We start from the raw sequence: 24,198 nt of genomic DNA on the forward strand, positions 1-24,198 counted from the left end.
CATTTGTTAATAGGTGGTAATTCACAGTATTAGACTACCAAAACAGAGCTCTGTGGGCGATGTGATTAGTGACCTGAAAACAAAGGTAACTTCTGCAACAGTTCATATCATTTCCCTTTTAAAAGCACATGAGCATACAACTTTTTTTTTTTAATCGGTAAAAGAAATTTATTCAAGAAAGGGAGGTTGAGGTGACCATCCTAAATAATTGCGTTGAAGAAAGTGTACTTACCCTTTGTGGCACATTCGGAAACAGGTCGAGCTATCTCATCCTAATGCAGAACTTAGGTTGCTTGAAGTTTTCTACCACAAGATCTATAAGGTATTATCTGTCTTTTGAATATCTACAGTAGCCATTGGGCTAAATAAGGATCAGATTTTTTTAGTACTGATAATGAAAAATATCAATCTGGTCTGATCTGTTCAATTAGCCATGACTTGGTGATATTTCTTTGGAATTGCTTCATCTTGATGAACCCAGTTGTTGTTTGATCCTGTTAACTCTCAGCACTTATCTTTGAAAGGAAAGAGATTTATGATGTGAATGAGGTTGGAAGATCATAATTGTCTTTATTGATGCATCTTGTAGATTCATCCTTTATGTGAGCTGAAGGAATGGTCACCAAGTTGGAAAACGGGTTTAGAATGGCTAGGGAAAACAACGAAGAAAATGGGAAAGAAAGGAGAAAAAAAGGGGGGAAATGATGAATATATAAAATATATATTTTAAAAAGTAAGAAAAAATATATTCATAATGTCATATATGTAATACACTAGGCATTTTTTCCTAGTTTCCAATATATTTTTGAGAATTTTTTCTTTTTCTTTTTAAATATCTATGCATGCTTACATGTTTCCACACATATTTATATGTTTTATCATGTTAAGAAAAAGTCTAATCATCAATATATCTTTTGAGCAAAATAATTCAATATTGGGGAAAAAAAATATAACAACTACCATCAAACACTGAACCAAATCGCGAACAACCATAAGGCCATAGAAGCTAAGCATAGGCGTACCAAAAATAGTTTCTTTTTCTTTTTTTTAAAATGTGTTCAAAACTTAAAAAAGGCGTGGATAAGGTCTTTTTGTTGTTGTTCTGTGATTGTTGATTTCCCTTTGTGAAATCCCCCCACCCTTTCTCACTGTAGGTCTTTTCCCTTTTATAGCATCTTCTGGCTGAATTGCCAGATAGTTGTTGCCAAGTGGCATCCCCTTGTTAGTAGGGATTCCCTCATTCCAAGATCTTTAAGTTTGTACATAGGTTCCAGGTGGCGTCCCCTTAGCAGCTACGACTGTTATTCTTTTCATGATTGCACCCAACATGTTCATGTTCACGTCCCGTTGGCTATGTTTTGTTGGTGTGAATCCTCTAAACCAACAAGTTGTTTCCACCTAAAGCCTGTGGTCAGTGATGGTCCCCCTCCCCCATGTGCATATATATATTTTTATTTTTATTTATAAATAAGAATTCCATGAAAAAGGGAAAAAGCATGGTCGGCCGAGTTGGCTAACCAAGCGAAGGGCAATTACAGAAATGGTTAATCTCATGCAATACAGCACACCCCTTCCCAACTACATACAAAGTCTGCAAAAGAAATAACCCGGAACTCCTTATATACTTTTGACCAAAGAAGCAAACAGCCTAAAATCGATACGAAAATAGCCTGAGTGTCAGTAATTTTGTCCTCGAAAATATGTCTATTTCTTTCCAGTCAAACTCCTGCAGATTATGAAATGCGTAAAACTCCAGAGACTTCTCCTTGTGCCTGAGAACGACTGTCCCATATACAGCCACAACTCAAACAAGCTTCTTGCCAACCCTGGGAGGCAACCGGATACACCAAATAACTCCAGAAACGTATCCATACCTCAGAAGCCACATGACAATAAAGTAGGACATGTTCTATGGATTCCGAATCCCTAAGACAAAGCGCACAACAGCTAGCTCCGCAGAAACCTCTTCTCATTAGGAAGTCCATAGTCTGAATCCTGTTAAGAACTGCTGTCCAAGTGAAGAATGCCACCTTTGATGGCACCCTCGGCCCTCACACCACCACCTCTGGGAATTTTGAGGGTCCATCAATAATCATGGATTGGTAAAAAGAGCTCACAGTAAAATTCCCATCTTTAGTCTTCACCAAAACTCAACTATCCCCACAACTAGGATTGTTAGTAATGGAGTTTGTGACATTAAGAAGATTTCCAACCGCCCCTACTTCCCAATCATTGAAAGCTCTATGAAAACCGAAATCTCAACTCCAAGCTCCATCCGACCACCTTCTAAATCTCAGACCGGGAGCCCTTTCTTTGTGGACATTGAATATAGAGTGGGGTATTCCTCCACGTGCATATTCTTTCATGCCACCCTTGTTACCAGTCCCCCTGAAACGTGGTTTGGCTCTCATGGTGACTTTCTCCACTACGTGACATTGCGATCACGAGGACCCCCTTTCACGTGGCATCCCACTCTTGGCGTTCACGTGTCTTGTCCGACTTGTCCTTCTCATTATGCCTTTCTCTGGTGCATGGCATGTCACACGTGGCATGCTGTCCATTGTGCCGTCCACTTTAAGTCCCCTACACATGTCAATCACAATTGTTATTGGCGCGTGCATGGGGCAGCTCTCATTTACACTTAGTGGGATGATGGGGGCAACTTCGATGTTCTGCATTAAATGGGCACCAATAAAGGGCTATCATAATAACAATGCTTCGATCTCTGCACTAGTTCGCACCACGAATCTTTAAAAAGAACCATAGTTTTTGTCAACATGGCTGTTGGGTGCAATTGAAGTTCTTAGGACTGTTGAAGAGTATTTCGCATTTTTCATTGTCATCTTCGTGTGATAATTTTGCAATCGCACCCTTGCAGATTTTTCCACCTGGTGAAAAGATTGAGAACATAAATGACCAATATTGGACTTTGCGTGCAGAGGAGGCAAGTTATTATTTAAGTTTTGTAAATTGTATAAGAGTCAGGATCCAGAACGGTGTCCCGTTCCTACAGAAAAATAGGTTGTTTATGTGGCAAGTGTTTATTGGAAAACAAACACATTGGGCTGTGTGCCATATAAAAAACTGCTTGGTTAGGAGCCCAATGTGTCATAAACCCCTACCCAAAAATGCCATGTAGACACCCCTATTCTATAGGGAACGGGACATCATTCTGGATCACGACTTATTGTATAATCATGGTTCTTTTGATCCTTATTTTCTGTTCAAATGCTTGTTTTCTTGTTCATTGTCATAGGTTCCCGAGGAAGAGAAAAACCTTGGTCCTCGTGACCGCTTGATTCATGTTTACCACTTCACTAAAGATGCATCTCAAAACCAGATGGTAAATAGATATTGATTGTAAATTTATCAGGCATGCTTAAAGTTGTTTCAAGATCACCAGATGAGTAAATTGAACCATTGAAGTTCTTATTGTTATTCAAAATCATTTGGTTTCAACAGCAGGTTCAGAACTTTGGGGAACCATTTCTTTTGATCATACGCGAAGGAGAGACTTTAGCCGAAGTTAAAGTGCGCATACAGAAGAAATTGCAGGTCCCAGATGAGGAGTTCTCTAAGGTAAAAAAGTGCTCTCTTGTGTGTGAGAAGTACCCTGTCTTTTACTACTGCATTTCTGACAGATCTTTGCTTGCCTCTTTTGATTAAATTTCATGAGTTGGACTTTGATTCTTCACACTTTTTTGTGTGTTAGTGGAAGTTTGCATTTTTGTCATTGGGTCGCCCAGAGTACCTTCAGGACTCTGACGTCGTCTCCAGTCGTTTTCAGGTGTTTCTTCAAACTTATCATTTTTCTCATGTCCATGTGTTTGTTCGCGTTTAGAAGATTATATTGGGCAAGTGACCTGTTTTTATCCATTTATGTTCAGAAGAGAGATGTCTATGGAGCTTGGGAGCAATATCTTGGATTGGAGCACTCCGACACTGCCCCGAAAAGGGCTTATGTAGCAAATCAGGTTAACTACAACCTTGATATATTTTACTTTTCAATTATTATTATTTTGAGTTAAAAAAGAATTCAATTAAAAACAATGAAACAGACAGCATAGGTCTTGTGAGATTGCTTTGAGATAATCTACACATTATGTCTATTATGACCTTGTCTCCAATTTTCTGCAGAACCGACACACATTTGAGAAGCCTGTAAAAATCTATAATTAGAATGAGAGCTGATGAACCTCCGCAACAGCATTGTCTGAACTCTTGTCAATTAATTTCCATGCAAAGCAATGTGATGGTGCAACAAAAACAAAAAAAAAGATGAAAGTTGAAGTACATATCAGAAGGCAAAGGGTAACTTAAAAGAGTTGAGGTGGTGTTGGTATTGATTTTGTTGATATTTTTGTCTCTGTATTTTGTTCTCTACAGTAGGTTGGGGACAAAGGACTTCTTCCAAACGGTTTTTTTTTTTTTTTTTGAAATTTAGTTTTAGTATATATGAGATTTTGGGGTAAAAGAGGATGTGTATAGGGTAAAGTTGGGTGTTTTTGATATTTTTCGTTTTTGGGCTTCCATAGACGTGCTTCAGGGAGTGGGGTTTGTATAATGGCTTTTTGTTGGTGTCACTGGTTCTGGAGCTTTTCTAGGTTTATATAAAAGAACAATTGCTCTCCGCATCAAAACATTGGATTGACCTTAAGCAATCTCTATAAAATTTAAGTTTTTGAATGTATTGGTTGACCATCGGATTTTTTTATTTGTCCAAATATTTTTTTTATGCTGGACAACTTAGATTTATTCAAATGCTAAGGTGGTTCTATTATGGGAAGGTGGTGGATAGAAAAGTTTTGAATTTTTTTTTTTTTTTGGTGCGGAGAAAAAGGGTTTCCAAAATCCCAATGGCTACATGGTGAAAGACAAAATGTAAAATTTTGCAATTATAGATTTTTCAATGCGGCTCGTTCAGCAACAAACATTTTGACAAACATTTTGGCAGAACATTTTTCAAAACATGGGTTAGAGGTTTTGGAATGAGCTGATTTTTGGTGAGGATGATCTCTACGGTGAGGAGATCATCCTCACCAAAAATCAGCCCATTCCAAAACTTCTAGCCCCAGTTTACAAGTTGAAAAATCGTGGATCGTCCATTTCTTGTAAATCATTTTTGATGGCGTTAGAAATTTTGGAGTGGGCTGAATTTTGGTGATGATGATCTCCTCATTGTAGAGATCATCCTCACCAAAAATCAGCCTAATCCAAAACCTCTAACCCATGTTTTGAAAAATGTTTTGCCTAAATGTTTGTTGCTGAACATTTCCCTTTTTCAATAGGGTAAAGAAAATGGTTAAGAGTTGAGGAAATCGAGATTCAAAAATCAAGAACAAAGAATTAAAAAGAAAATCAAGAAAAGAGGATTCTTGAAGGATCCAAGATTTTAAGAAATAATAAAAAATAAAAATAATAATAGAAGGACGAGAAGATGATAGAAAAGAGAATACCTTGGAATCACACTAAGGATTTTTAGAATTACATCAAGATAGATGACCTTCACTTATTGGAAAAGTTGCACAATTTCTTTTTATTCCATAAACTAGTGTGTGAGTATATATATATATTACGTATAGGGTCAGGTTCAAACGACAACCATTTCAACACATATATAGACAACGTGTTTTGTCTTATATGGGCAAAAATGTTTGGAATGCGCTGATTTTTTGTGAGGATGATCTCTGTTGTGAGGAGATCATCCTTGCCAAAAATCAGCTCATTATGAAACTTCTAGACCGTCCAATTTTTATAAATCAATTTTGATGGGGTTACAAGTTTTGGAATGGGATGATTTTTTGCCAGGATGATCCCCTCATCACAGAGATCACCCTCACAAAAAATCAGCCCATTCCAAACATTTTTGCCCATATAAGACAAAACACGTTTTCTATATATGTGTTGAAATGGTTGTCGTTTGAACCTGACTCCATACGTGTGTGTGTGTGTATATATATATATATATATGGGTCCCTTTCAGCAACAAACATTTTGGCAAAACATTTTTCAAAACATGGGTTGGAGGTTTTGGAATGAGCTGATTTTTGGTGAGGATGATCTCTACGGTGAGGAGATCATCCTCACCAAAAATCAGCCCATTCCAAAACTTCTAGCCCCATGTTTACGAGTTGAAAAATCGTGGACCGTCCATTTTTTGTAAACCATTTTTGATGGGTTAGAAGTTTTGGAATGAGCTGATTTTTGGAGATGATGATCTCCTCACCGTAGAGATCATCCTCACCAAAAATCAGCTCATTCCAAAACCTCTAACCCATATTTTGAAAAATGTTTTGCCAAAATGTTTGTCAAAATGTTTGTTGCTGAACATTTCCCTATATATATATATATATATATATATGTGTGTGTGTGTCAGGTTCAAAGGACAACCATTTCAACACACATATAGACAACGTGTTTGTCTTATATGGGCAAAAATGTTTGGAATGGACTGATTTTTTGTGAGGATGATCTCTGTGATGAGGAGATCATCCTTGCCAAAAATCAGCTCATTATGAAACTTATAGACTGTCCAATTTTTGTTGAAAAATTATAGACCGTCCAATTTTTGTAAATCAATTTTGATGGGGTTACAAGTTTTGGATTGGGATGATTTTTTGCCAGGATGATCCCCTCATCACAGAGATCATCCTCACAAAAAATCAGTCCATTCCAAATATTTTTGCCCATATAAGACAAAACACGTTGTCTATATGTGTGTTGAAATGGTTGTCCTTTGAACCTGACCCTATATATATATATGGGTAGCGTTCAAGGGCAAACTTTTTAGCAAACTTTTTGGCAAAACATTTTTCAAAACATGGGTTAGAGGTTTTGGAATGACCTGATTTTTGGTGAGGATGATCTCTACGGTGAGTAGATCATCCTCACCAAAAATCAGCCCATTCCAAAACTTCTAACCCATGTTTACCAGCTGAAAAATCGTGGACCGTCCATTTTTTTTAAACTGTTTTTGATGGGGGTAGAAGTTTTGGAATGGGCTGATTTTTGGTGATGATGATCTCCTCACGGTAGAGATCATCCTCACCAAAAATCAGCCCATTCCAAAACCTCTAACTCATGTTTTGAAAAATGTTTTGCCAAAAAGTTTGCTAAAAAGTTGGCTATTGAACGCCCCCCTATATATATATATATAAATATATGGGTCGGGTTCCTGCGACACACATTGCGACACACATATAGACAACGTGTTTGTCTTATATGGGCAAAAATGTTTGGAATGGGCTGATTTTTTGAGAGGGTGATCTCTGTGATGAGGGGATCATCCTGGCAAAAAATCATCCCATTCCAAAACTTGTAACCCCATCAAAATTGATTTACAAAAATTGGACGGTCTATAATTTTTCAACAAAAATTGGATGGTCTAGAAATTTCATAATGAACTGATTTTTGGCAAGGATAATCTCCTCACCACAGAGATCATCCTCACAAAAAATCAGCCCATTCCAAACATTTTTGCCTATATAAGACAAAACACATTGTCTATATGTGTGTTGAAATGGTTGTCATTTGAACCCATATATATATATATACATAGGGTCAGGTTCAAGGGCCATATGAGAAAACATATGAGAAAACTTTTATATATACATAGGGTCAGGTTCAAGGGCCATAAGAGAAAACTTTTGACGGTAAATAAAATTTTAAAATATGGGTTAGAAATTTTGGATTGAACTGATTTTTTGTGAGGATGATCTCTATGATGGGAAGATCATCAAAAAAAAAAAAATCAACCCAATCTGAAACTTCTAACCCCATTAAAAGTGATTTAGAATGTGGACCATCGATTTTTTACCAATTTTTATCACTAATTTGTAAATCACTTTGGATGGATTTAGAAGTTTCTGATTGAGCTGATTTTTTGTGAGGATGATCTTCTCATCATAGTGACCATCCTTGCAAAAAATCAGCTCAATCCAAAACCTCTAACCCTTATTTTGAAAAACGAAAGTTTTCTCATATGTTTTCTCATATAGCCCTTGAACCTGACCCATATATATATATATAGGGAAATGTTCAGCAACAAACATTTTGACAAACATTTTGGCAAAACATTTTTCAAAACATGGGTTAGAGGTTTTGGAATGGGCTGATTTTTGGTGAGGATGATCTCTACCGTGAGGAGATCATCATCACCAAAAATCAGCTCATTCCAAAACTTTTAACCCCATCAAAAATGGTTTACAAAAAATGGACGGTCCACGATTTTTCAACTTGTAAACTGGGGCTAGAAGTTTTGGAATGGACTGATTTTTGGTGAGGATGATCTCCTCACCGTAGAGATCATCCTCACCAAAAATCAACCCATTCCAAAACCTCTAGCCCATGTTTTGAAAAATGTTTTGCCAAAATGTTTGTTGCTGAACGGGACCCATATATATATATATATATATATATATAGAGAGAGAGAGAGAGAGAGAGAGAGAGAGAGAGAGAGGTGTTAAAACTCTAATTCTAAAATTATGTAAAAGTAGACTTTTTTGACTTTGAGAAGTCAATCCTGTGAAAGATTGACACCTCTATTGATATTTGGATTATAATTTTCTCAAAACTCATTGCGATTACAAAATCTTAGGCTCATTAATTGCGTATTTAAATAAAAATGAAGTAAATAGTACCTAAATTCGAATTAAACACCTAGATAACATAAAAACAACTCAAGACTAAAAAAAAAATTAATTTAAAATAATCCCAAATAATAAAATAATAAATTTAGATCCAAATAAGTAAAAATCTAAATAATTACAAAAATTTTGTTGGAACCCTTGACCATTGGTTTCATTTGGATTTCACATTATTTTTTTTCTGGTTGAAAAACACTTGTCCTTAAATTTAAAGTGCTTAAGAATGATCATGACAATTTGTGATTTTCTTTTGGAGAAGATTCATCATCAGGTCTTGATGATGTGTTGAATTATTAATTTCAAATTGAGATTTTCTATCTTGGCAAAGTCTTCGTTGTACTCATTTGACATGATTAAGTCAATTTGAGGTGGTGATGAAACAGTTGCATCATGAACAAAAATTCTAGATGTTTTGAAAATATCTTCCTAGGACTCTTGAATTATTTTCCACTTTATGATCTTGTTTTTGTAGTAATTCTAGAGCTATAGGTATACCACCATTTTTTTAAGTTGATATTTGATTTGCCTTTTCTTCAATTTGTTCTTAGATTGATGTTAATACATGAGTTGATTTCCTTGGATGTGTCTTTAGTAGATATTATCTGCTCCTCATCAAACATAACTTGTACATGTGAGATCCAATTTCTATCCAACACTATGACAATCTTTTAGAGGAATCACCTTGCACTCAGCACCATGGATAAAATTTTACCAACATAATTAAACGATGAAACCTTCATTGTGTATCCATAATAAATCCAATCTTCAACATCTGCAAGATGAGAAGAAAGATTAATGTAAATCAAGTTTTCCTTATACTCATTATTGAATAATATCTTAAATGATTCTTTGAAAAGTAAAACAAATTTGGTTTTGACTTCTAAAATCATATTTATATATTCTAGGTTTAGCTCTGATACTGAAATTGATCTAGGACAATCTAAATCCAATTCAATCCTAAGGTTATATATACATAGGGTGGCCTTTTAGAATCATGACCGGCAACTTTGGGTCCCCAGTATGAATTCTTTTAAAGCCATTTGGTTCACCTAGGTGTTGGCCCAAAAGATAATATAACTGGGGATCATAAGCTGGATTGAATTAATTCACTATTTCATGGAAGGGCAATTACGATTTACAAAAGTTTGGAATCTACAAACAATCTATCATCATATGTGGCTTTGGCTTCAACAAATCTATCAGGTTGTTAGCAAGTCAATTCTCTTTTAGAAGATTGACTGCATCCTGTATATAACTAAAGTCTATCGGTGTAGTTATGTTCTCAAATTAGTATAAAAGTTGGTAATTCTACTTTCTAATAGAATCGTGAGTGGAGCAACTTTGGGAGAGAATTCCATAATAAACATTCATTTTTTTGAAATAGAAATCCGCGTTCAGAGATCTTAAAGAGAGCCAAACATTTTTTTAATGTATGAGTTAGAAGTTTCAGAATGGGCTGATTTTTTTGTGAGAATGATCTCTATGATGAGGAGATCATCCTCACCAAAAATCAGTCAAATTCCGAAACTTTTAATCCCATCAAAAGTGGTTTATAAAAGTCGGACATTCAATGATTCTTCAACTTGTAAACTAAGGTTAGAAGTTTCAGAATGACCTGATTTTTAGGTGAAGATGATCTCTTCACCATAGAGAGCATCTTCTCACAAAATCAGCCCATTCCAAAACTTCTAATCCCTATTTTGAAAAATGATTGGTACAATGTTTGGTTTTCTTTAGGGCATTTGAATGCTTCCCATATATATATTTGGAAAAAAGGGTTTTCCAAAATCGCAATGAGTATACACTGAAAGGTAAAACGCCAAATTCTGTAATTAGAAATTTTTCAATAGGGTAAAGAAATTGGTTAAGGATTGAGGAAAAAAGGATTTCAAGAAATCAAGAAATTTAGAATAAGGAATTAAAAAGAAAATCAATAAAAGAGGATTCTTGATGAATTCAAGATTTTAAGAAAATCAATAAACAATATTAAAAAAAAAAAAAAAAAAAGGAAATATAAGAAGATGATAGAAAAGATCTTAGATTACACTACAATGGATGACCTCTACTCACTGGAAAAGTTAGTTAGACTTAAAACTCTAATTCTAAAATTACATAAAAATGAACTCTTTTGACATTGAGAAGTCAATCCCATGTAAGATTTACATCCCATCGGTATTTTGACCATAACTTTTTCAAAATTCATCAAAATTGAAAAATCTTAAGCTTGTTGAATAGGTAATTGAATAACTCATTAAATGATCTAAAAATTGATCCAACACAACAAGTTTTAACCCTTCAAAATAAGATATAAATAAAAATGACGTAAATAATACCTAAACTCGAATTAAGTTCTTAAATTTCCTAAAAAAACTCAAAACTTAAAAGGAAAAAATTAAAATAATATCGAATGATAAAACAATAAATCTAAACTCAAATAAGTGAAAATCTAAATAATTAAAAAAAAACAAAAACTATTGGAACCCTTGATAGTTGACTTAATTTGTGTTCCACATTAATTTTGGTCGAGATGGTCTTCGATTTTCTCCTAATCGATACATTGCAAAACTTTGTTATATTGACATTTTCTGATTGTAGTGTGTTGGTACATGAATGAATTCTCCGCAGAAATGGAGTGCTCCCAAGTTCTTCTTGGGAAGTGTGCATCCATTGTAAGCTGTTCCAACCCCTCAAATATGACGGTAGGTGGAGTTGGATCAAATGGAGGATCATCCCAGCATGGCCAGATGGGCGGTTGGGTATTATTGATTATAAATTAATTAATTTTTAATAACATGTGTAGGCAACTATATTGTAATAATCGATAATCAAAAATAAATTATTTTTGGAAATAAAACATATTATACAATAATAATTAGAAACTTTTTTGTTCCTCTTTCTTTCATCTCAATACCCATGGCTGTTAACGGATTGTATTAACCCAAAATCCAACTTGACCCAATTTGATAATTTAAGACCGATTGATAGTTTGGCTTCTGAGAAGGATCCAATATGATAATCTTGGATCAACTATATCCAGATCCTTGTTAACAATTCAGAATATGGCAAAAATTCGATTCATGAAAAATTCAAGTTCTATTTGATTTTAGATTGCAAAATTCCCGTCTAAAATTCAATAAATGGAAAATATGGAGTACATGATTCATACATGTATTATCTGTTTCATTTCAAAAATTCGACGACATGATAGTGATGCTGATGGTTATAGTGAAGGTGATGGTAATAACGATGGTGATTATACTGAGGACATTGAGGTTATGGTTCCATTGATTTTTAAAAGAAGACTAAAGTCAAGGGACAAATTATCAATTTGAAAAATTAAGGTGTAATCTCAAATAAATATAGAGGGACATGTCATTATTTTTTTTTTTAAATTATCATGTAAAAAGGTGGATTCCTCCAAAATTATGAAATATGGCTGCTTCAAAGTCGACTTGTGTTACACGTCACAACTTACAAGTTTACACTTGCAACATACAACAAGTTATAATAGCATATTCTTTCCACCGAATTTTATAAAAATTCGTAAAATTCATAAAAGTCATAAAAAAGAAATAGTAACAAAGTCCACCATTCTCTGGAGAGTAAATTATATTGAGAGAGACGATAACAAAAGAATTAGTAAGAGAAAGTCGTCCATTCGTTGGACAGTAAATAATATTATTTTTCGTTTTATGGATTATTGGGAGAATCAAAACTACTCTCCTCTAAAAGAAATTTGGATTTCAACACACTAGTCATCTCTTGGAAGCACAAACCCAAAGACAAAATCAAATCATTCCCACATCAGGGATGGGAAGAAGGATTACCTATACATTGTCAGTTCCCAATGATAGATGTACCTAAATCAATCAAATTATGTAGAAGCCAAGTTAACACTGAAAACCAATGCATCAAATAACAATGGTCCTAGCACTCACATATTTATTTATTATTGTGTCATCTACAATACTCGATAGGCAATCGAACCTCTAACAGTCTCAATCACCAACCGATTCATACGTACAAGCAGTAGCAGATAAGATTTCACTTTTGGCCCTGCAACCAATAACAAAATGATGCTTATGCTCTCGGAGAAGTTTGTCCTCCCCAAAAGATGAGATATGCACATACCTAACTCCAAAGATGCAAGTTCATCTTTGTAGAATAAGTTGCTTTCTGTTGTTGGTTTTTCTTGTTTGCTCAACTTTGAATTCATTTTTTCAACAGCCACATTCAAATCCTGCCAAGTTCAAGTTTTGGAATCAATCAAATTGATGCTAAACTAGAAAGTAAAAATAAAAAAAAAATAAAAAAATAATAATAATAATAACTTTTTTCAACAAAATATTATTTTTTTAGCACTCAAAATTCGTAGCACTTTACAAAAAGTCTCTTAACTACAAGTAATCTGCGCATACACCAGTTCAACCCTTAAACTTCACAAGGAAATGAGTAAAATAGTAGGAAGATGTATCCAAATACTAGGCTCCAACACTAGAACGACTGTTTTTTCTTTGCCTTCGGATTGTCCAATGAATTCAATATAGGCATTGTGTATGTGTGTAGGTTTTTCCAATCAGAACAAGTGTGAATCATAAGATGAACTGCACTTCACAATCTGAGGCTCACTACATCCCTGTCAGTGATTTATTAGCCGTACAATTGTTGCCTGCAAACCACAAAAAATTTAAGCATTTTTCTCATTTCTTTACTGTTTAGCAGTGATGAATGGGACCTGTTAGAACCCACTTTTGAGTGGACAGTAAGTCCCACTTGTTCCAACCTAAGGTATGATCTACTACTATGTGAAATGCAAACATGAGATCCAAGTGGTTGTTTGATCGACAAATTATCTTGGTGAAAAAGCTTTGTTGCTTCTGTTTTTAGTCTTCTTTCATTTGTTTAAAGTTTTAGTCCCACATAGACCAGGAAAATAGTAGACTTGTGCACTGAAATTCCAAATTTCATAGCCTTCAGAAAGGCACAACTTTGGAAAGAGTTGGCTTCAATGGTTAACAACCAACAGTTACTACCAAAAATTGTCACCATTTGTAAAATTTTATTCCAAATATATAATTGAACTCAGACACTACTTTGATGTTGGACATCAACTATACATTTTTTTTTAAGGATGGTGTTAGCATGATGTTCAGAACCCAACTTCGTTGGCTATTGTTTTTTTACAAGTACAAAATTTCATTAAAAGCGAAAAGGAAATACAAAGGAGGCTGAGGAGTCCCCCAAACAAGAAAGCAAACAAGCAAAAGAAAGAAATATCGCAACAGCTACAAGATAAAAAGTTACAAATAGCAGACGGTCTCTTCTAAAGACAAAGTCCTCAAAGGAGGCACTGAAGAACTTCTTAAGCTTTGCCCAAATAAACAATAACCCAAGAACTTCCATAAACATTTTTGCTCGTTACCTTCCTTACCATGAAATATCATGTTATTCCTCTCTTTCCAAAGCCCCCAAGCAATGGCTGAAGGAAGATTGGCCCACAAAAGTCTTTCTATGAGAGAAAATATTAGAAGACCACCCCTCAAGCATCATCAGGACGGTATTAGAAAGAACCCAATACATGTGAAATAAGTGAAAAAAAAAGAAGCCCAGATGTCACTGGAGAATGGAGAATGGAAAATGGAGTAAGATATGATCCATGGATTCCCTGCTCTCATACAAAGAGGGCAAAGATTGGGAGTAATCCACCCACGAACCATCAGGTTATCCAAGGTAAGAATCTTGGCTAAGGAGGCAAGCCAAACAAAGAATGAAACCTTTGGATGAACCAAAGTTGATCAAATGAGGGAGACAGGGTAAGAAAAATCTGACCTAGGAAGAAAAGCTTGGTAAAAAGACCGAACTGTAAATCTCTTACCCTTAGTCTTGACCCACTCCCTTCTATCTTGATCACCTGGATTATCTCCCAATCATGGAAGTATCTTCTGAAGCCCAAATCCCAAGAAGTGGTAACCGTAGTGAATCAAACATTGCTAAATCGAAACGTTCCTTTTCAATGAACAAGCGCATACAAGGGATGGGTATTGAATTGACAAAGCCAAATCATCATACTGTCCATCTCCCTATATCCTCACCCTATCCTGATTTAGGATAGAACACACAAACCTAGAGTTTATGTTAAAAATCTGGTTCTTTAGTGAAATCCTAAGAACTAAGAATAATGAAGAATCTCTATGTCGAGCAAAACAGACTAAAAACTTCAATTTAGATTTAAGATTGATGGAAATCAATCGCAAACACTAAAATTAAGAACCAATATTGGGTTCTTATGCTCAAAATAAAAAATAAAAAAACAAAGAAAGGGAAGAAATCTCTTCTTTCTCTTTTATTAATCAATCTTCAAAAAAACTAACTCTACGTATTGTTTGTTGGAGCTCCTTAAATAGATAACTCTATAACAACTTAGAAACTTTCTAAAATACTAAAAAGTAACTTCCTAATCTATTTATAACATATTACTAACCTTCTAATCCTTTTAGAACTCAATTTGGACATCTTAAAAAACTTCTAATTATAACCTAAAGAATAAAAACGAATTTTAAATATAAAACAAATTAGGAAAAGAAATTTTCTAAAATTGAATAAAAACTAATTAAAACTACTTAAGCATATTAAAAAATAAAAACTCAATAAAAGAAAGAGTTCCAAGAGAAGTTGGCCTAGGTTTTGAGGATCAGTTAAAGATTGGATAAAGTTGACTCAGTCAAATAGATTTGACTCGGTCAATGTTGCTGATTTCTTTCTTCGACGCTTCTTAACTCGATCATAGACAGTGAAGTGTTGGCAAACCTATCTACATCATATCCCTAGAACCCACTCTAAAACTAATACCACTTTCGAAATGCTCAGAGACCTTGAGGATCCCTTTCCACACACTACAACCGTAAGAAGCTTTAGCCTCCCCATTGCACCAACCGAACATCTTTTCCCCATATTTTGCACGAATAACTCTCCTCCATAAACTATCTCTCTTCCCCAAACCTCAATAACCATTTACTCAAAAGAGCTCTATTTATCAATCTTAAACCTCTAATCCCCAAGCCAACATTTTTCTAAGGGGGTAAATCCATCTCCAATTCACTAAGGGCTATTTCCTCCCTCCGGACTTATCATTCCACAAAAAATTCTTCATGAGTCTTTCGATTTGGACCTCCACAGATTTAAGCATAGAAAAGAGGGAGAGAAAGTAGATTGGGATATTGGAGAAAGTTAACCAAAGTCACCTTGCCTCCCTTTGATAAATATTTAGCTTTCCACAAGCTCAACTTCTTCTCCATCCTATCAACCACCCCATCTCAAATACTTTTGCTATTATACAAAGTTCCTAACAGAAGGCCCAAATATGTAAAATGAATACTACCACTAGAACACCCCAAGCTAGCTGCTAACCTTGGTAGGTAAGGAACATCACCCACCCCTAGAAGTTTGCTTTTTTACAGATTAATATGTAACCCCGAGATAGAAAATTCCTTGGATTTCTGACAAAGGAAATTTCTAAAATTCTTCCAATAATGTAGCAATTTTTCTATCAAAATAGTTACTTGAAACTGTTCATCAATTTTCATGCCTTCATTTAAAATTTCATGAACAATTTTTTGCAAATCATGGGACTGGGAAATTATGGATTTATCATCTACCATCTGGAATTTAAGATATCTAATTACAATGCACTTTTTAGATCCAGCCTCTTCTATGTCATTTTTTTTGTAATACTTCCCAAACTACTCTTGCAGATTCAAAGCCGGCATAGTAGTCATATAGATCATCTGCAAGGCCATTAAGGATATGATTTTTGCAAAAAAATCGGTTTCTTCCCAAATACGAATTGTAGAGGTCCTTGCTGGTTCATTTTCTTCTTCTCAAATTAGATCATCATTAAGTACGAAAATTTCTTTCATAGTTGTAGATAGAAGAACATCTTCCGATTCCATCTTTTAAAGTGCATTCCAACGAATCAGGATGGTTTATTGTTGTTTTCAAATGAAGCAGAAGAGTTTGTTTCTGTATTTTCTATGGATAATTGGTTGAAATGATAACACCTTAAAATTGTTGATGCTAGAAATAAAGAATACACCAAAAATTCCGATTTGAACCAGAATGAGGCCCATACAAAATTGCTCTCTTTAAGGTGTTTTGTGCCTTTGCAAACTTTAATGAGCAGATTATGGGCACTATACCCCCAGATACAACAACCCAGTCAAATCTCTATCAACCACGCAACTTGCAGCTTCAAATTAAGGGTTCTGATTCACACCACGTTAATATTGTCCAAATTTAAGTATGTAAAAGAAATAAAGAAAAGAACATGAGAAAAAACAATGTACCAAATTTGGGTTCTATTAAGGCTTTTTAAAGAAGGTAAAATGGTGTAACTGAAGAGTCACGACCAATTTAAAAATATAATTTTAATTTGAAAAACAGACACAAGGTTTTGATGAGACAAAATCTTAAATAAAAAGTTACGTTAAGACATTAGAAGATGTACCCACCGGCTTGCACACACCACGCCGCACCAACCCGACTTGACTCGACACGCATGTGTGTGTGTGTTTTAATTGAGTTGACCCAACGTAGGAGAGTTCCCTATCTTGGGGGAAAAACTTGGTGCCCCTTGGGGCCCAACCCCAGTTCCAAAAAATTATTTTAAAACCTAAATTCAAGTTCTCTTCCTAATCCATGTGGGACTAAAACTCAAAGGAGAAAAAACCACATATACAAGGACTTAAAACCATGTGAGACCAAAATCCAAAGGAGGGAAAAGTCAAATTCAAAAAAGAATTTTATTCACAAAAAGTACAAAAGACTTTTACTTTGTCAAAAACCAAGGTAGTACAACTTTTAGTTTTATATTTTATTTTTTATATTAAAAATACCAACACTTCTTATCATGTCCCGATTCTTTCCTCATGTATCTCCCAATCAATTTGCAACATCTTTATGAGGTATGATGTTGCCATTGAACATTTTTTTCCTCTCGACATGTTATTTCTCTCATCTAGCATAAATTTGAAGGGTATATGTTGTATTAATTTTGTTAGTTATGTTTTAATTTTATTATTTTCAAGTGTATAATTGTAAACAATATTTCTCTAATTACCAAGTACCGTGCTTAAATGTTATATTTTCAATTTCAAATAAATGTCCCTAATTTACAAAACCAACAAAAAATAGAAAACTAGAATACGGGAAGGGAAAATCTATACCTCCCATGAAGCTAAATTCTTCATAAAGGAAGGAAGATTTTCATAGTCATCCTTTGATAAATTTATTATAATTTGAGAAGCACTTCCAACTGGATTAGGTGTGTTTCCCACATTCCCTAAATTCCACAACAATCAATAAATAAGAATGTAGATGATATTAAATTATTGTAAATATTACTTGACTTACCACCAAGAAAAATTAACTTATTGAACCAAGACGACAATGTTATGTACCTCCTACCATGCCCATGAGCTTTGTTCCATGTAGCTCACCAAAATCATCATAACTAAAAATAGAAGATATATAAGAAAAATGAAGAGATAATAAAAAAAAAAAAGCCCACATTCACTAATAATCAAAAAATTATGGTCGTTACCAAAGCTCTAATACTATGTAGAAACTGATTTAGGATTTTAAAGAAGACAAAGAGAAAGAGACGAGAAGAAATTCTAGAAAAATTATAATTCTATTAGAATAACTAAAAAAGGAAAAGGCCGAAAAGGACATGAACATGAAAAGAATAACTAATAACTAAAAAACATAAAACTATTACTACTATTAACACTTACTTCATTGGCTTTTGTTGTAGAGACATCACATCCGAGCTAGCTACATCTCCATTAGGTACAAAGACAGACAAAAAAAAAATAATAATGCGAGATGAGAAGCGAAACATGAAATTATTTATTTTATAGTTGAATCAAAACAAAAGGACCTCAATATCATAATACCATAAAACAATTTCATTTTTTCTATCACAATCATAGAGTTGTTGACAATAGCAGTTTTGGGAATGGAAAACAATCTTTACTAACCATCAAAAGCTAAAGTTGCAAGACAAACATCTGAAAGACCAAGATTTTGTAGACTTAAGGACTCCTCAAATCTTAAGAAGGATGTCAAGAAAAATGATGAATTTGAGATCAATTCGTAGCGAATTACTTGGGCGATCTCCCAGATTGTGATACCTATAATTTAATTCAATTTGAAGTATTATAAGAAGGGTAAATTACCATTTCATGAGTTGAATATGAAGAAATTCTGATTCCGGCTGTATGTTCATTTTAATTCCCAAAACGTGAACAGCGAGATCGCATGTTTTTCAAATGACGATCTCGCAAGTTTAAAGTGACAGTCTTGCTAATATTTTTTTCCAAAGTAACAATCTCGTTGATTTATTTAGTGACGATCTGGCTAAAAGTAGCGAATCTACGAGATAGCCACTTAAATCCTGAGAGATTGTCACTTAACTTGCGAGATCGTCACTTGAAAACCTGCAATCTTGTTGCTCATGTTCTGGGAATTAAAATGAATAGTGAGCCAAAATCAGAATTTCGTCAAAAGTTGATCACGTTTTGGGAAACTTCTCTTATAAGAATTGTTTAGTTACACTAATTCAATTAATGGGAAGAAAACAATAGATAAATAAAAAAGTAAGACCATGAGAAGGATACGAAGGGTCTTCTTCAAGCCTCTTCATAATAGAACCTGTATCACAAAGTGGTCCACGAGACAAATATATATCCGAATTCAGCAGTTCTGAATTTTTGTCAACTGTGATTGGTGTCGTTAAGCTTGAAAGCTCATCTTCAAAATCAATGTCAACTTAAAAGGCAAAAAGGAAAATAAAATGAAATAAAAAATAAAAGTTGTTAGCAACTGAAAATAAATTAACTTTTTAGGAGAGATTCTATTGTCATGAAAACTTTTGCTAACACCACCCCAATTCATATGTAAATCACTAAAGAATTAGAGAATTGCTATTGCACCCCAACTTTTACTTATTACACCCCAATTGCTTAAATTATTTATCACTCCAATTAAAGATTAAAACTCAATCTTCAACCATTAAAAAGGTTTGACTCAAATTATACTCTCAACATTACAAAACCTACAACACTCGCTCAAACAATTTCAGTAATTGTTTACAACTATGATCAGGCTCATATAAAATCCTAAACCCAAAAAATAAAAATAAAAAACTAGCAAAAAAAAAGCAAATGAGAGGGCTTCTATTGGCACCCCAACATTTTTCTTAATCTCAACAATTCACTTATGGAACTTTTCCCAAAATGTGAGCAACTTATGTCCAAATTCTGGTGTCGGTACACTGTTCATTTTAATTCCCAGAACACGCATTTCATGTGAATTCGTCACTTTTACAATCAATGAATTCGCTGGTATATCTAGGAATTCGTAGATATTAAAAGTGACGAACTCACAAGTTCATAGGTCATAAAAATGACAAATGCTTGTTTGGGGAATTAAAATGAACAATGTACCAAACTCGGAATTTCGTCATATTCAGTGCACAAAATCATGATTTTAAATCTCGTCCGAGACCGAGATGACTTGTCCGATACGTCTTGATATCGTCCACCAACAAGACAGAGTAAACAAGTCAAACGTATCAGACGAGATTTAAAACCACAGTTCATTTTGCTCATTTTTTAATGAGAGGACTCAAATATATCGGAAAACTCATCCGAGACAACTCGGTCTCATTCATGGAGGAGACGAGATGCAAAACCGAGTTTTAAAAGCACGAAATGAAGATTCAACCCCTTTTTAATATTTTATTTATTTTTAATTGGGTTGTGACAGGTAAAAGTTGGGGTGCCAATAGCAGCTCTCAAGAATTAGAGAGCATTTGGAGTGGTGTTAGCAAAAGCTAGTGTGAAAAATAGAAGTTCTCTTAATTTATTTTTTTTAGGGTAAGAGGGTACATGTGATGTGAGTACCAGGAGGAGGGATGCATCCCAAGCTCTTGAGATGATCTTGGAGTTGAATAAGATCGGATTCATTCTTCTTGTAAAGTTCATTGCAGTGACCTAAGAGCTCTTCAAAGGAGACAGTCCCAAATGCCATGGATTCAAGCAAATTTAGATCAGTACTTGCGGATGAAACTCTGCGAACCAGGCATTGTATGAAGGTGGAAGATGCAGAATCTTGAAACACCAAAATAATAATAATAATAAAGATTTCAGTTCAGATTTAAGTGAGTTAATTCAAAACATATAGAAAAAAAAAAAAAACAACAACACATATACCGAGAGGAATGGGTCGCCTTTCCATGGATTCCTTAAGAGCTTGGGAGGAGGTTTGAAGGTGTTTGCAGAAAAAAGCTAGGGTTTTGCAGAAGGTCGATTCCTCCATTTCTTCCTTCCAGATTCTAGAAGAACAATTTGTCTTTTTTACCTCTCTCTCTCTCTCTCTCGTGTTGTTTTGAATTCTGGTTTGAAGAGAGCTATCATTTCCTGTGTCTCCCTATTTTTTTATTTTGAATTTGAAATGCTGAACTTACCTTCTCGCTTACCGCATTCAAAACTGCGCTGACGTGGTAGTGCGCAAAGAAGAGTCGTGCGGACGTGACCCAGGATTTACTGTAATTCTCACAATTATGACGTGGACATGCATATATAACCGTAGATGATTTTTACTCGTATCGCGAGAAAACACATCTATGGTTAATGTGCACATCCCACGTTAGACTTGTGAGAATCGTAATAAATTATTTTTGTCATTTCAGCATTTTCCCGCAAAGAATTGTACATTTTCTTTTCTTCCCTGTGTCTCAAAGAAAAATATATGTGATTTTTTTTTAATACCGCAACGTCACTGAAGTGTTGAATGCAGTGTCCAAGAAAGTCAATTTATAACAACTCAAATTGAATTGGCTAGAAATAGCGAGAGATTGAAATCTGAGCAAACAGTTTCAGAAGGAATATGCGACATGGTTTCAAAAATCATCCGAGACCGAGACGTATTGTCTGAGTCGTCTTGATATCAAACATGAACGAGATGGACGCACAAGTCAATTTTTACAATAAAATTTAATACCTCATGTTCATTTTTGAAATTTTTGGACAAAATGTCTCAACGTATTGGAAAACTCATCTGAGATGACTCAATATTAGGTATGGACAAGACAATCATGAAACTGAGTTTTTAAACCATGATATGCGAACAAGGGCGACAACTATGACATAGATCTGGTAAGAGCTGGGGAGGAACCCTCTCCAGGGGATATGGGACAAGCTTTGATGGAATTAGTTTGTAGCCAAGAGGGAGTGGAGGTAGGAGAGGGCTTATTCGAGGGAGAGGCTCTTTCGGAGGAAGGGGGGTGTCACTCTTCAAGGAGCCCTATGGACACCTTAGAAATAAGGAACTTATTGAGCCCCGAACGATTCCCTGCTCTAGTAAGCTCTTTCCAAAAATATTTGGATGATAGGCCTGAGAGGAGTGGATACACTATGGACTCTGAGAACAATGTAGACACCAGAACAGAGGAAGAAAATGTCCACGAACCAAATGAATTAGTAAAGGAAAAACAACCTAACGACAGCAATGGGATACAAGAGAGATTAGTTACCAAGTAATGGAGAGAGACCTATAAGGACTAAGATAGTATGGAGGAGTCAAGACCTCATACAGGAACTGCAAGAAAGTAGACCACAACAGTGACCACATCTAACAAGATGGGGAACCAGCAAGGAATAATGTCAATGGAGACACTTGCAACAGATCTTGTGCAGCATTGGTGGGCTCAACAAAAGCCTCAGATAAAGGATTTAGTAAGTTAACATTCCACCCTCAAGTCCTAGAAGGGAATTGTGAAGGGTAATAATGGTACATTATCCAAACCGTACACATGTCCTAGTCGAATAAGTAGTACTTGGAGCGAGCTAACATATCCAACCCTTTATAGTAGTAGAGTAGACCAAGGTAGTAGCGTTTAGTTTAACTAGTAGGGCAGGACAACGTAAGGGGAGATCTGATCTGCCTAGCAAGTCAGGTCTAATATGAGTATCTACATAATTCCAGATTACGCATATCAAGTTCAGAGATCTCCCAAGAATTTTAGACTTAATCTCAGAGATCTCAATTCCATTTAGAATCATTGCAATCAGGGGATTCACTATAATCAAATCCTGATTAAAGGGAAAACTCTGATTTGAAGGAAAAACCTATAAACAGAGGAATAAATGAAGGTGAGAGGATATTTTTTAGGTCGGAAGAACAAAAGTTGAAACTGTCTTTCTTTAATACTATTATCTCTGCAACTCTAACTTGGGCATCGGAGGAATATTGATAGGTACCACACCGGTGTTTATAGGATGAACTTAGGAGTTATTTCGGATCAGTAGAGCAAAGTCAATCAAGGTAAAACTCAATTCCTTTTCTATAAGTTTGGTATTGTTCGTGGGAATTGCTATAACAAATTGTCGAAATAATAGCAAGAACTACCAAATCGCTCGAGGGAAACACTCATCTCCTTATCGTGCCTATCATGAAAACTATCCTTTTAAATCAATTAGAAGAAATCTGGCGCCCCCCAAAACACTAACACAAAGCCCTATGTCAGATCTCGAGGCACTAGATGGCATCTAGAAATTTCAGCATGATCTCATCTATTTATGTTAGCATTCCAAATCGTTCAACCTATTTCACCTAATAAACAAAATCCATAATATCCTGTATATACATATAAGAATAAAATGACAATAGAAATCTATATACATCTAGCCACGTAAAATAGATCAGAGTGGGAAATGATAAATAATATACAGGATTCTACTAAAAATCCTCACTCTAACAAAAATCCTAAAACTCAATACAAAATCTACAATACTCTTCGACAAACTGACACCACTAAGGGGTATAGCCCTAGTACTTACTGGGTAATGGACTCTGGTCGTCTATCTGACTTACCAGAAGGTCCCCACTCGTTGGTTCTACGCCCACCTTATCAACTGTAGAATCTAAAACTAAAAAATAGGAAGGAAAGAGCGAATAACAATGGTTATCTAGTAGGGAAGCAAATAATTTATGCCAATAACCTCTCCTAACACGAACGAATAAACATACTGAATCATTTTAACATATGCAAAGTTTTACTGAAAAATCTATGATTAACTGGTACATATAGCTAGGGATGAGCAACTAAACATTTTAAAATTTACCTTACATTATCAGTAGTACTCACTATAACATTTTCTTTTTATACAAATCTAATTGATTAAATAGAAACATTAAACATACATTTTATAATGCAACATATACATAATACACAATGATGGAGTAGTGGAATTAGAGAGTTGAGATTCACCACTGGATCGCTCCCAGTCAGGACATGATGTTTCATAATAAAGTATTAGTTCCTAATTTTGTGGCTGGTCACTGTTTACCACACTTACTAAATCATTTGTCCGGCTCATACTGGTCGTTTGACATAATCGTAAGCAATAGGTCTTTTTTCGATGTGTCAGAACGTTCAACTACTACAGATTGTTAGTGATTACTGACTAATCATCTTCGTCTATGCCTATTA

At 34.8% G+C, this 24,198-nt stretch overlaps 2 protein-coding genes across 11 annotated transcripts in view; one reads left to right on the plus strand and one right to left on the minus strand.

Moving 5' to 3' along the window:
• The window catches only part of LOC147384451 (ubiquitin C-terminal hydrolase 12-like), an 81,198-nt gene extending 76,508 nt beyond the window's left edge, over positions 1–4,690 (plus strand). For 2 of the 4 annotated variants that reach the window (XM_086426706.1, XM_086426707.1), the window contains exons 25-32: positions 14–85; positions 257–322; positions 2,879–2,944; positions 3,257–3,343; positions 3,463–3,579; positions 3,713–3,787; positions 3,888–3,974; positions 4,138–4,690. In XM_086426706.1, coding sequence (XP_086282832.1) covers positions 14–85; positions 257–322; positions 2,879–2,944; positions 3,257–3,343; positions 3,463–3,579; positions 3,713–3,787; positions 3,888–3,974; positions 4,138–4,179 — 612 coding nt within the window. In that variant the 3' untranslated portion in view covers positions 4,180–4,690. The remainder of the gene's footprint in view (positions 1–13; positions 86–256; positions 323–2,878; positions 2,945–3,256; positions 3,344–3,462; positions 3,580–3,712; positions 3,788–3,887; positions 3,975–4,137) is intronic. The other 2 variants (XM_086426708.1, XM_086426709.1) reach the window with 1 other exon arrangement.
• Positions 4,691–12,496: 7,806 nt separating this feature from the next.
• Positions 12,497–21,198, minus strand: LOC147384452 (uncharacterized). Of its 7 annotated transcripts, none has more exons than XM_086426535.1 (9): positions 20,918–21,188; positions 20,594–20,815; positions 19,308–19,472; positions 18,683–18,835; positions 18,437–18,476; positions 18,101–18,153; positions 17,867–17,982; positions 12,777–12,885; positions 12,497–12,701 (listed from the first exon to the last, which is right to left on the minus strand). In XM_086426535.1, the coding sequence occupies exons 1-9, from the start codon at positions 21,021–21,023 to the stop codon at positions 12,607–12,609; spliced, it is 1,059 nt and encodes a 352-aa protein (XP_086282661.1). In that variant the 5' UTR covers positions 21,024–21,188; the 3' UTR covers positions 12,497–12,606. The 7 variants fall into 7 exon arrangements, with proteins under 7 accessions (XP_086282661.1, XP_086282660.1, XP_086282663.1 ...); XM_086426534.1 differs by having other exon boundaries at positions 18,437–18,482; XM_086426537.1 differs by having other exon boundaries at positions 18,437–18,482; positions 19,308–19,473; positions 20,613–20,815; positions 20,918–21,186.
• Between the last annotated feature and the right edge of the window lie 3,000 nt (positions 21,199–24,198).

This window comes from Akebia trifoliata, chromosome 15 (assembly GCF_017979445.1).
Source record: "Akebia trifoliata isolate Shusen 1 chromosome 15, ASM1797944v1, whole genome shotgun sequence".
In the NCBI taxonomy this organism is placed as follows: Eukaryota; Viridiplantae; Streptophyta; class Magnoliopsida; order Ranunculales; family Lardizabalaceae; genus Akebia; species Akebia trifoliata.